The sequence below is a fragment of the Pseudophryne corroboree genome, chromosome 7, assembly GCF_028390025.1.
Source record: "Pseudophryne corroboree isolate aPseCor3 chromosome 7, aPseCor3.hap2, whole genome shotgun sequence".
NCBI lineage: Eukaryota > Metazoa > Chordata > Amphibia > Anura > Myobatrachidae > Pseudophryne > Pseudophryne corroboree.
In genome coordinates, this window is record NC_086450.1 from 440,958,853 (window position 1) to 440,972,822 (window position 13,970).

General features: G+C 39.6%; 1 protein-coding gene across 1 annotated transcript; it reads left to right on the forward strand.

Annotated features, from left to right (window-relative positions):
- The first annotated feature begins 2,701 nt into the window (after window positions 1–2,701).
- Window positions 2,702–5,064, forward strand: LOC134945552 (uncharacterized). The gene is made up of 3 exons (XM_063934916.1): window positions 2,702–2,973; window positions 3,078–3,221; window positions 3,326–5,064. Exons 1-3 carry the CDS (start codon window positions 2,817–2,819, stop codon window positions 4,531–4,533), a joined length of 1,509 nt encoding a protein of 502 aa, XP_063790986.1. The 5' UTR covers window positions 2,702–2,816; the 3' UTR covers window positions 4,534–5,064.
- Window positions 5,065–13,970: the final 8,906 nt, after the last annotated feature.

A 13,970-nucleotide genomic window follows, 5' to 3' on the forward strand; every position in this document is an offset into this window, starting at 1 on the left:
CGAGAGTGGAAGCCACACGGATGTAATTTCTTATCTGAGGAGTACTGAGAGAGAACGGCCCCAACTCCGACCGAGGATGCGTCAACTTCTCGGAAGAAAGGTTCCTCGAAATTTGGTTGTTGGAGTACTGGAGCGGACATAAAAGCCTATTTCAAGTGGGAAAAAGCCTCTATGGCTTCGGGAGGCCACAAACCCGAGTAGATAAAGTCAACCTTTCTGTCAAACTTGACAGTTGTTAACGCCCCCTTGCCCTAGGACCCGCCCCCTTTTAATATTAAATGATAGTGTTTTATATCGCTTAATATAAAATTAATATAAAATTTATAGTGTTCGATATTAAACCGTATTAAAAATTGTCGCGTAACACCAGTCGCAGAGTGTCGCGCAACACCCCGTCGCAGAATGTCACATATGACACACACTTTAAAATACATCTTTTTTTTTTTTTTTTTTTTTTGTAACACAAAATGTTCTTACATTCCAGCAGCTGAAACTTCATGAGTCACACATGTTACAGTTTTAAAAAGGATAATCACTAATGACCGTGTCACAAAGGTCATTTTAAATGCTCAGAAACCCCTCAGAAGCCACGATGTACAATTTAACCATGAACATTCTTAGAAGCAAGGGTTCATCACACATGGCACTAATTTAAAAGATCATTTTAAAATGTCACAAAGGTCATTTTAAATGTCACAGAAACCCCTCAGAAGCCACGATGTACAATTTAACCATGACCATTCTTAGAAGCAAGGGTTCATCACACATGGCACTAATTAAAAGATCATTTTAAAATGTCACAAAGGTCATTTTAAATGTCACAGAAACCCCTCAGAAGCACGATGTGCAAATTTGACCATGACCATTGCTTATAATTTGACCATGACCATTTTCGATTGTTATCTCTGTAGAGGAACATTAGCACCACCTACAGGTTTATGTGTTAACTCAAATCGGATTTTTCCAACTTTTGGATTCATTACATACCATAATGAGATATCATGGTGATGGGTCCTAATCAAATCAGTAAGCCCGTGTATATTTATGGAATCATAAAATAATTTTGTATTCATGTACAAAGACAATATTTTTTGTAATTTTAGCTACAAATCAGTAAGCCAGTGTATATTTATGGAATCATAAAATAATTTTGTATTCATGCACATTAGTTCATAAGAACTTCTGTATAATGCTTTTTATAAATTCATTTTATTATTAAATAATTTATGCGCTTTTTATGAGCCTCATATTCTACAGTATAAGATATACCCATTTGGAATGACTTCCATTCAATCTATACAAGTAGTTTAGACCACTCAGGATTTTTATTTTTTTTATTTATTTATTTATTTTTTTTCTTCTGTATATATAATATAAATGTATTTGGTATGCGTTTGATGCACTGTGTATGACATTTAAGAAACAGCTAAAAGATTATATCTTTATTGTAACTGAAAATATTTATCACATTTACTAAATTATAGACTAGAATTTATATATTTAAAAGTCCCGCCCAAGCATCTTGGAAATGTGGGACGGCGTACCACAGGTTGGTGGGGGCCATATGGCTCACAGCCAGTGTTATAAGAACAGACCACATCACTGAAGTGCACTGAGAAGAAATTTCAACTGAAGCCGCACAGCTATACACACTTGAAGTTATAATGGTAAGTGTTGTTGTTATTATTATTATTATTATTATTATCATAATTATTATTATTATTATTATATTTATACATATTGCATTTTTTTTTTTTTTTTTTATTTTTTTTTTTTTATTTATTTTACAAATATGGCTCTGAATGCTGTTTAAATATGTTGTTTCTATGCCACGATATACACACTGTTACACGATTCTGTCCTGCCATTGCATCCTTTGTTTTTAGGCATACATGTATAATATGTTAATATTTCAAACCTATTGTACAAAGCGCATTATGCACTCATATGTGAAATGCATCGCTAAACAGCAACATCAATGTGGGTATACCACATTGATGTAGTTGTTTAGCGATGCATTGTAACACATAGAACATATAGTTTTAATAATGTGGCTGTCTGAATGTTATTTAAATATGTGGTAATAGCGACATCTAGTGGTTCATTTTGGGAATGCGCCAACACAATATTTCAACTAAAATTAACCGTCTCTCATTTTCAGAGACAGACAATGCAGAACATCAACAACAAAAACACTTTCATGGTTAGAAACAGATCTTCTTCTTCTGATGATGATGATGCTTTGCCAAGTTATCAAACCTCTCAAAGTAAGCTATGTCTATAAAGGACATTGACGCGTTTTTATTTATATTTCAAGTTTAAATAGTATGAAATTATAGTCAAGGTCTACAATTTGTTCATTTTTAAAAGTTTAAATAGTATGAACGTACAACAGTCTGGATACATTGATAAGTAATTATTAAATAGTAATTATTAAATAATTATTATTTTCTCATTTTTATTTCCCACGATTTGACAGTAATCACAAATACAGAGAATCTCGATTTGTCTGTTGATAGTCCCTTTGGCTTAGACTTCAGCGCTATACCGGATTTTAATAATATTTTGGAATTGGCGCCAGATTGTGAGTAACATGATATCTTTATTTATTTTTCATTTTATTTTTTATTTTTCCACGGCTAAAGAATTAAAAATAAACCTTGTACAGTTGTGCTGATTTGTTGTAAACTGTACACACTTTATATTCTCAGTAATGAATCGCTTTTTCATGTTATTCTAATTTTATACCGTATGTAATATTTTTTATTTTTTTTATTTTTATTTTTCATTTTTCACCGGCTAAAGATGCCACAAAAATGGATGATGCGACGGCTGATGTTATTCTACGGGATATATTGAACAAACCTGATTATTGTCACAACACATCTATACAGAACAGCAATGTTGTTGATGAGCAACCGTTTTTCCCACACGCGACAGGGGGTCGTGCTAAAACATTCGAATATAAAGCAGGTGTGTAATCAAGCACTGTTATATGGTATATTGTTATGCGTTGATTTAAATGCTGATTTTCAGGCAGCGTTGTTTATATTTATTTTATAATATATGTATTACAGATGACGCTGTAGCAATGCGTTATGCGCCGACGATACCATCAGGATGTGATACAGTAGCGCAAATACCCCGTCTTAGTACAAGCGGGAAAATATCAAAACGCACAACCGCCGCTGAAACGGAAAGCCATCAATTCGCAGCAGCAGGTGTGTAATCAAACACTGTTATATGGTATATTGTTATGCGGTGATTTAAATACTGATTTACATGCAGAGTCGTTTATATTTATTTTATAATATATGTATTACAGATGATGCTGTAGCAAGACGCTATGCTCCTTTGATACCAACAGTCAGTGATACATGCGCGCAGATACACAGACCTAGTACAAGCGGGAAAATATCAAAACGCACAACCGCCGCTGAAGCGGAGAACCATCAATTCGTAACGCCGGCAATTGTACATAAGGACGTTGCTAGGTCATCAGTTATGGCTGTGCATAACGGCTGTATCGTCCCGAACAAACGAAAGCCAGCTCGACCAAGAACGAATGAGAGAAGTCATAATTCAACATTTACAGATCTGAAAAGAAAATTGTCATATTCCGAAAATGATAAGCCGCAACGGAGAAGGATCGCGTTACAAACTGTATCATGCGTAAGTAATGATGTTGCTGTAACATCAAAACACACAGCGTTTAACACTGCAGACCGGGATGTCGCTGGTAATACAAAGACTGTAAAGGTTAAGAGGGCATCGCGTCTCTCAAGAAGTAATGTTAAGCAATTGTCGCAATCCGCTGTAATCACAATTCCAGATACACAGGTTTGTTCTGAAACAGAAACAAGACACATAGCAGGCATTGGTTTGTTATCAAATATTGACTCAAGAAGTAATGTTAAGCAATTGTCGCAATCCGATGTCATCACTATTACCGATACACAGGATTGCTCTGAAACAGAAACAAGACACATAGCCGGTAATCCTGTGATATCAGATATTGATGACATAAATGGGCAAGAGCTTATTACAAACTGTGTAGAGTCAACGACACAAGATCCGCAGAATAGTTCTGATGAAGTATTATCAGCCGTTGCAGGAATACCTGGTGATACTACAACGGTTGATTGTGTAACATCAATGCCCAATATTTTTACAACGACAGCCCTGGTACACGCATCGGCTGATGCTTGTGTACCGGCGCGAGGGCTAGCGCCCGACATAGTTGATGAATGTCAAAATTCAGAACAATTAGGCCAAGACGCTGAAATACAATTTTACGCGCTGTTGGGTAAGATACGGGAAGATGTTGAGAACATGGGCGTAAAAGCCGGATACTTGTTAAAACACATTAAAGGTGTGTGCCACGGTAGTAAATGTAAACAAGACATTGTTAAAGAAGTTGTTGAGACGTATATGAATGTCATGTCAAAATACATAGATCGGTCGGTTAAGACCACTGAATTTATTAAAGCCAACATACATCATTTTGCAGAAATAAATGAAACTGATCCGTGACTAGGCATGCTAGGCAATGGTTTGAAACGTGTTTTAAATTTAAATGACTGTAAAAAAAAACCACGAATTAAACCTTGTTTAACATACAAGATCTCACAGTTATTCCGACGCGCAAAGGTGAAACAGGCTGTAACAACATTAATCAGATCGAGAAAGCGCAAGCGGCACAGGGAACATGCGGTAGGTGGCCAATTGAGAAAACGCAAGCGGCACAGGGAACATGTGGTAGGCGGTCAGCACAGTGCGAGGCGTGTAGATTTAGATCAATCCCCACCCCATGCATTACCGAATGACGAATCACAGGCTGACAATATTGAGCGCGATGCAAGCCCCATATATGATGATGCAGGCCGTGTTGAGTCACCCGGTAATGACGAAGGTCGGCAACATGTATACTTAGAGGCAATTAACAGTTATGAACGACAACGACCGAATTTCAGAGCCGTTGAGTACCACAATCACTATCGGTTTGTTAATTTGGACAGGGTTACATCATTTGTAGAGGGGGTTCGAGCCATTCATACGGCTATACAGGCCATGCTCGATGGTGTCCTTGCGGGCGTGGATCCGGCCGACCGCGTTCAGCTTAGATTGGAGGGGGGTGGGTTACACAATGCCATCTATTCGCATCGTAAGCCGCAAGAAACATTAGACGCTGCCAGTTTTTTGAATCAGATTACAAACACGCTTCAAAGTAACGCTGAATTCTTATTATCCACAGGCTTAAGATTTGTGATCAGTATTTTTAAAAACAGGGCAGGGTCTGGTTTGACTGGGCGTAGTTTACAGCGCCTGCCCCAAAGTTTAATAATAGATAAAAGAAAGAGATATCTCTATGACTTCAGACGCGTAGGTAATAACCTGTGTTTGGCCGCTAGCGTCTGTAAACTTCTGGATAAAGGTAACAATGCCAATGATCATGTAATACAGGAGAGAGCGATCCAACTACATAAAGCTTTGAATCTGCCGCTTGATAAAGCGGTCAGCTTTAGCGATGTTGCAATTTTTGAAAATTATTTAAAAGTATCCATCAATCTCCTCTATTACAGTCAAGGGTCTTGGAAATACTACAGTGCAGACAGTCGTTACAAAGACACGATCTTTGTGCTATATCACGATTGTCACTTTTATGGGATACTCGATATCAAAGCGTTTCTTGGTGCCCGATATTACTGCGTCCGTTGTCATAGCGCTTACCATCATAGAAATAATCACGATTGTCTTTTCTTTTGTAAGGCTTGTCACAGGCCGGCTTGTATTGACGACGGTGTGACGGCTTTAAGGTGTTCGGTGTGTAGGGTATTTTGTCGATCAAACGAGTGTTTAGAGCTACACAAAGCTTTAGCTCTTGATCACAAAATATCCTGTCTTGAACATGTATATTGTGACAAGTGTTGTCTCTACAGGCGAACAGATCATAACTGCAGAGGCCTAAAGTGCCCCATTTGTAAGGTGTTCGTTGATGGGTTTTCGAACCATTTGTGCTATATACAAACCATCAAGCCGGAAGAGCCCACAAAGAAATACATCTTTTATGATTTTGAGTGTATGCAGGAGACGGGTGTGCACATACCAAACTACTGTTACGCTTTAACATTAACGGGTGAGAAAGACTGGGAGTTTAAGGGTGTTGCGTGTATCGAAGACTTTGTAAAGACGTTCATGAAACCAAAATTTGAGCATTACACATTCATAGCCCATAATGCAGGTCGCTATGATGCATATTTTGTGCTGCGCCAGCTGATTAAGGAGAAATTAAAGATTGAATTATTATCTAGAGGCGGCAACATAATGTGCATCACGGTAAAAGATTTGAAGATAAGATTTATCGACTCTTTAAATTTTTTACCCATGCGGCTTAGCAAGTTACCAAAGGCGATGGGGTTTGACGGTACCAAAGGTTATTTCCCACATTTTTTTAACACAGCTGATAACCAAAATTACATAGGAACTATGCCGTCAATAGAGTATTTTGGTCCACAATACATGATGCCTGATGAATTATCTGAGTTTACAGCTTGGTATAAACAGTGCGTACACAAACCGTTTAACTTTCAAAAAGAGCTCGTGCGATATTGTAAAGACGATGTGAAAATATTACAAAAAGCTTGTGATGCTTTCAGATCTGCTGTTATAGCCATGACAGAACAGGAGTTTCTAATAACAAAGAAAAAAAAAAAGGTTGTGGTTAAACGTCACATCGAGGCTTTTCAATTAGTCACGTTGGCGAGCGTATGCATGGCCATGTACCGGTGTAAATTTTTACAGGAAAAGACACTGGCGCTTGTACCGGGTGATAACTATCACAAGACGCAGAAGCGTTACTCAACGCCCGCCATACAGTGGTTAATGTACATAGAACACAAAGAAGGGGTGAGTATAAGACACGCTTTACAAGGGGGTGAGAAGAAAGTTGGTAAATACAGCCTGGATGGTTATGCCGTGATTAACGGAACACCCACTGCATTTGAATTCCAAGGTTGTTTTTACCACGGCTGTGGTGCTTGTTACAACGCCGATGATAAAAACAAACTGACTAAAACGACCTACGGTCAATTACACCACAAGACGCAGGTAAAGTTGCACTACCTTAAACGTTGTGGATTTCAGATACGTGAAATCTGGGGTTGTGAATGGAAGTCTATGCTAGATTCTGATGCGGATCTACAGGCTTTTCTGAAGGGTAAAGATTTACCCGAACCCTTGGAGCCACGTGATGCTCTTTATGGCGGGCGCACAAACGCCATAAAGCTGTATCACAAAACAGGCTGTGATGAAAAAATACACTATTTTGATTTCACCAGCCTCTATCCGTATGTTAATAAAACCAAAACGTATCCTATACAGCACCCACGCATTATTTATAAGGACTTTGGTGATGTCACAAAGTATTTCGGTTTTGCCAGGGTTAAAGTTTACCCACCTCGTGGCCTATTCTTTCCGGTTCTGCCGGTTAAAATGGGCGGCAAGTTAATGTTTCCATTATGTCGCACATGCGCTGAGTCTGGACAGACTGAGCCGTGCGTTCATGATTCAGAAAAACGTGCGCTCATCGGTACATGGTGTACCGTGGAACTAAACTTGGCTGTAGAAATGGGTTACAAGGTATGTAAAATCTATGAGGTGTGGCATTTTGATGAGAGATCTGACAAATTGTTTTCAGGCTACATTAAAACGCACCTCAGGGATAAACAAGAGGCCTCTGGTTATCCCGAATGGTGTACAGACGCCGAGAAACGCCAAGAGTATATAGACGCCTATCAAAAAAATGAAGGCGTGTCTTTACGACCCGAACACATAGAAATCAACCCCGCTAAAAGACAAATTTCAAAATTGTTTTTAAATTCCTTATGGGGTAAATTTGGTCAACGTAGCAACATGCCCAATACGTGTCTAGTGACTGACCCCGACAAACTTTTTGAATACGCGTTCTTACCGTACTATGACGTGTCCGCTTTGGATTTTATTGACGATGATACAGTTATGGTAAATTGGAAGTATTCCAAAGATCATTACACCAGGGGTGCAATTTCAAATGTAACTATAGCCATCTTTACAACGGCTTATGCACGTGTTGAACTGTACAAACTACTGTATAGATTACAAGATAGATGTCTTTATCACGACACCGATTCTGTAATTTTTGTCAGTAGACCCGGTGACTGGAGCCCGCCATTGGGTGATTATTTAGGTGAGTTGACCAGCGAACTGCCCACAGGCACACATATAACAGAATTTGTCTCAGCCGGTCCCAAGTCATACGGCTATCGACTAAACAACGGAAAGACCTGTTTAAAAGTTAAAGGTATAACGCTCAATGTTGATAATGCGCAGCACGTTAACTTTGACAGCCTGAAAGAACTGGTCTTAGATTATCCTTTAAACCCCGAAGGCGATGACCAGAAAAAGGTTGTGATCCGTCAACCCGGTATAGTACGTGTGAAAAAGTGCTGGCAGATAGAGACGCGTACTTTGCAGAAGACGCAAAGGTGTGTTTATACTAAACGGTCTCTTACGGACAACTTCACAACACTGCCGTTCGGCTATTAAGATGGACACCAGATTTCAACACCCTTTCTCATGTATTTTAGCGGGGCCGTCCAATTCGGGTAAAAGTTATTTTGTCAAAACGCTGTTGCAACACGCTGCAACACATATGACTCATGTACCTGATAATGTTGTTTGGTTTTACACCTGTTGGCAACCTATATACGACCAACTTCTGCGTGATTACCCCGGTACGCGCTTTATAGAGGGGTTACCAGAGTCTTTTAGCGATGATCAACTTTTTCCCCCTGATAAGGTTAATTTAACAGTGATTGATGATTTGATGGACGCGGCAAGTAATAATTCTGAGGTTGAGAAGGCTTTCACAAAGTATGTACATCATCGTAATCTCAGTATCCTGTACCTTGTCCAAAACATATTTTGTCAAGGTAAAAAGAGCAGAACTATACATTTAAACACAAAATATATGGTCCTGTTCAAAAACCCCAGGGATAAAATGCAGGTGGGCATTCTGGCTAGACAAATGTACCCATCGAAACATCGTTTTTTTCTCGAATCCTATGAATCCGCGACGGCTGCCCCTTATGGGTATTTGCTGGTTGATTTAAGAAACAACGCTCTTGACGATTATCGTTTACGAAGCGGCTTATTCCCACCAGACAAGCCTGTCGCTTTTGTCATTAAGAAGCGTGGTTCTATAAAGCTATAACAGTACAACCTTTAGTCACTTGTTGCCATTCTAACAACGGTGAACATGTCGGGGCGGATAAGACGTAATTGGGTGCTTTTAAAAACGTTAATTAAAGCAACACCAATCCAAAGAAATGCTATTTTATCCAACGCTTCAAACGATTTAGTCACGGCCATTTGTGAGATAGCGCTCAACACGCTTAAAGGCAAAATACCGCTGTCTCAGCGGCAGCTGAACTACCTTAAAAAGAAGCGTGCGCTTATAAAATCACTTTGTAATAAGAAATGTGCCATTGGAAAAAAGAAGATTCTGGTTAAACAGTCGGGTGGTTTTATCGGCTCGCTGCTTGGTTTTGCTATACCGCTAATTACAGGACTATTGTCTAATCGCTGATGGAGTACGCTGAGAAAATGTATCTGGTGCCTCAGAATCAGATAGAACGTTTACATAATAAAACGAACAGCGACGACATACGTAAAACAGCAACGCACGGTCTAGATGTAGAGATCGTGAAAATACTACAGAATAATGATTTATCAGAATATGAAAAAGCAAAGCGATATACAATGTTGTTGCAGAGATACCTGGTGTTGAGTAAGCAGGCTGATAGTGAAATGTCAACTTTAGCTCTTTTATCACCCGTTGCAAAATCTGTTGATGAATCAAATAATACGACACAGCCTATTGCCCCCGATGCTGTTTATCATGAGCTTTTGAGCGGTGTTAATGACCGGTATAAGAAAAACTGTGAAATACTATTGAGTAAAATGACACGCTCTAAACACATCACAGACTGGAACAGTAAAGGGGAGTTTCTGTACAAAGGTGTCACTGTGCCTGGTTCCAACATGTTAGATTTAATAAGAAGCATCACGCAAAGTAACGGTGTGTCGATCCGTAATATACCGAATGGTTGGCCTGAATTTATGCGGGCTATGTCTGAATTGAATATTCCCTCAACCGTCATAGCCAATGCGGGGAATAGAATGTGTTTAGAACGATTAAAAGCTGAGATGCAGGATGACTCTGATGGCGCTGTGACATCGCCCATGTCGTTACAAACCCTTAACAAAGGGCGAATAAATGTTTTAAGTCCCCCAGGTTTAACAACACCGCACGGTTACTTACTGCCTAGGAAAAGATCCGTAAATCTATTTCAGGATTCACAGTGGCTGAAACTATAACATATAACTAATTTATATTATTTTTATACACTGTATTTTGTGTTGGTATTTTGCGCCACAATGTTTAACTTATGTCAATAATATTTTATGTAATGTTTTAAATGCATCTTTACCGTGTTATATATATATATATACATATATCAATAAAATATGCTTATGCTTTATAAAACAACGTTTTGTTCTTTGTTTCTATTGCTGTAAACGGAAGAAATTTCAAGCACACGATATAAAGTTTAATAAACAACGTTGTTTATTAGAAAAACATCATAGATATGATGCGTTGTACATAAAACGTATCAAACAGAATGTTGATTACAAGTTACACAAACAATACAACGTTGTGCGTAACACGCTTCACACACAGCGTTGTGCGTGAAGCGTTTTATGTACAACGTGTCATAGTTATGACACGTTGTACATAAAACGCTTCACGCACAGCGTTGGTTACAAGTTACACAATTCTGTATATATCTATATTCATAATGACTCAGACAATGGCTTCTTGGGAGTCGTCTTACAAAATTTGAAACAAAACAATCATTACGTTTTGTGTCATCACTAAAACGGGCCAGTACATCCACATATTTGTATTTTTTACACATGTAAAATATAAAGTATATGCAATATTGACCGCAAACGGTGCTGTTAAAATTTTGCAACTGCTTATTTTGGTGATAAACACTTTTTGAATTCAAGTTTAAAAAATTTATTATCGCTTTTGGGAATAGGGGGCTGTCAGGGGCTAACCCGTAAGAATCAAAAAAGTAACATTCACGCTGTTCGTTAAAATAAGCGGCCAGCCAGTGCTCACCCGGCTGCCCGCTGCTATGCGTATTGATTACAAACGCGCAGGGGTATTGCGACAGTTTACTGACCGGCAACATATCGCACGGATACGTTCCTTTAAAAATATGCCTTGTGCTTTGCACGGCGTACAGAATACAGTTTATCTGTAATGTGTTCATTTTTTCAGCAGCATAGTGTTAGTTTATTTCATTTATAGATAATCGTACAGCACATCGCGCCTTTGATTAATCTCGATGATGTTATCAAATAGAGCATATATTATCACATTGACTGTCCGGTCCAACGCTTCTGCAAAGCGGAATTCGGCACGTAGATTGCCTGTTCTTATCAGGGAAAGGTGTTCTCCACACTCCTGTTCTGGTGAAAGGTCAAAAGCAAATAGCGTGTAGCCCCTGATGTACTCTTCGCGGTCAATCAGTATACCATTGTCAGATTTCTGCTTATTTGTGATCTGTATGAGTGACATATACTCTCTTACAGCATTACCGCTTTCAAAGTCGGGTTGAAATGGCTTGGCGGGGTGCGGCGTTCCATCCAGATAAAGGGACGCAAAACTTACATTTTTGTGTTCAAAGCACAGGGGGTTCCTGTTATGTATTCCTGAAAATGATTCGTTATCCACGAAACCGGCTATAACTGTTTTCGGCACTTGTCCTAAAAATAAATTTTCTAGATTAAATACTCTACTGCCTGCTGGTACGCTGTAGATTTTCATCCCAACGCGGTCAATCGCGTATTTCGCGTTACCGTTTAACAGAGCCTGCGCGTGCCCAATCCGCACGGCCGGTGAGACCTGAACTCTTTTCACGAACAGGGATGCAGCTGTGATCTGTATTTTAAAGGCATCCGCCTCAGATGACATTAAGCAGAATGCGTCTTTGTTTCTGGTTAGTTTAATCTTCAGATCAACGGCGTTTAAAATTAGTTTATGTTGATGGAAAAGGTCGCAGTGAAGCGGTCCTAGCAGTTCAACAGTGCGACTCTGCGTTGTTGCGCCTGCTCGTTTTTTGAATCCCGTATTCGGGCCGTCCAGCGCCGTGTTGTTAAATTCACCATCCACATCTTTGTAAAATAGTCCTGTTGTGTGTTTTGTTGACAACGCGTCCGAGCTGTAATTTAATATAGTCTCAATGTACGCGCGGTATGCGTAAAGATTGTTGGATTGTGATATGAGCCTGTCGCCCAGAGTTACATCCACTTGGTTGAATAAGGTCGCTATTGGGTAATTAATAAGCGCGACCCGCGCACCTTGCGGTATCGGCGTGTTATCGGTTCGTACGATCTTGCATGTCACGTACAACAGCGTATTGTTCAGATCGTAGTAGTGTTCACCGCTGGCTGCTATATAAAATTCAAGCGGTGCTGTGTCGGATAACGCCGCTAAAGGTTGAACTTCGACGTATAGACTTTTTTCTATGCTAGTTTGTGTCGGGGGCACGTCAAAAAGATCCAGCTCTGTTTTTGCACATTCAACGGATTCGTGGTGTATGAAAGACATGTTTAAAAAATATCACCAACGGCACTCTTCGGCTTTCTCTTCTTCTTTGAGTTGCGTCGTCTCTGTTTTTTATTTAAAAAGGGTATGTCCCAAGGCGGAAGCGTTATCATACGCTTCCGTTTTCTTTTAGACACGCCTTTTCTTGTATATATTAGTCCTGAACCGTCTTGCTTTGCCTGGTTCGCCTCGTGTATCTTATTCACAACGGCCGTTGTGGCTTGCCCGATAACATCTTTCGCTATATTACGAACCGCTGTCTTCATATGCGGTTTAGCCAACTCTAAACCTCTCCGGAAAAGAGGAACAGCTTTTCTGAAAAGACTTCGAAAAATACCGCCTAAACCGCAGCCGTACATGTATGCGCTGCCGTGAAAACCTGGTAATCCATTACCGGCTTGAGTTTTATAATATTGCGCATAGAGTCCCGGATCGCCATAATTTTTTACAGCGACCATTCTGCTTAGTTAATAAAATTCAGTTTTGCGGCGCCTGAAGTGTAGCTTCACGATCGCTTTCCCAAACTTAAATGCCATGTTCTCGTTTTGGTCGTTCTTTATCTCTATGGCTATCGTGTCAAAATGTGTTTTGCACAATGGTACGTAATCGGGTTTCTCGTATCGTATTGTGACAACCTCATTGTTATAACCCTTCATTTCAACAGTGCGAAGTAGCGGTACATAACTATCCCCGACCCGTTGGTGTTCGATAATGTCTGTGTACACGTACATCGTATATTGGCCGCCTTTGATGTCGGCGCATGGTTTAGAAATATTAGTTTTAGGTTGTAAACCCAGTATCCATGTCAGCTTAGAACCGGCGTGGATTTGATACAACAGTTTACTGTCACATGTTACAACGCGTGCAAATGGATCATACGTTAGTCTTAATCCAACGTCCAGTTTCAGTTGTACAATTTCAGCGTTGATTACGTTCAGTAACGCTTCGATTGTCTCATAAAAACCGGGTTTAATGCACAAACTCGCGACTCTCGCCACCGGCTGTTCCGCCGTTCCATCCCATGATAATTGCAGTCTACAATCTTGTAAATCCAATGTATTCCACGTATGCGGGTATTGTATCTCAGTAAGTGCCACTTCCCATTCGCCATTTAAGTCTATCGGTTTAGCCAACTTTGTCGTATAGTTAGAAATCTTATTTTGCGGGAAGGTAACAGCCGATGCGTTGCTGGGTAAGGTTATGTAGAACGACTTGTCATCCATCGCTCGTCTTGTTAGATACTGATGATCTT

Bases quoted from the DNA above. Each gene is read 5' to 3' on its own strand.
- LOC134945552 (XM_063934916.1), top strand. From the start codon at position 2,817: ATGGATGATGCGACGGCTGATGTTATTCTACGGGATATATTGAACAAA. The intron at 2,974-3,077 runs GTGTGTAATCAA...TATGTATTACAG, and splicing joins AACATTCGAATATAAAGCAG to ATGACGCTGTAGCAATGCGT. The intron at 3,222-3,325 runs GTGTGTAATCAA...TATGTATTACAG, and splicing joins CCATCAATTCGCAGCAGCAG to ATGATGCTGTAGCAAGACGC.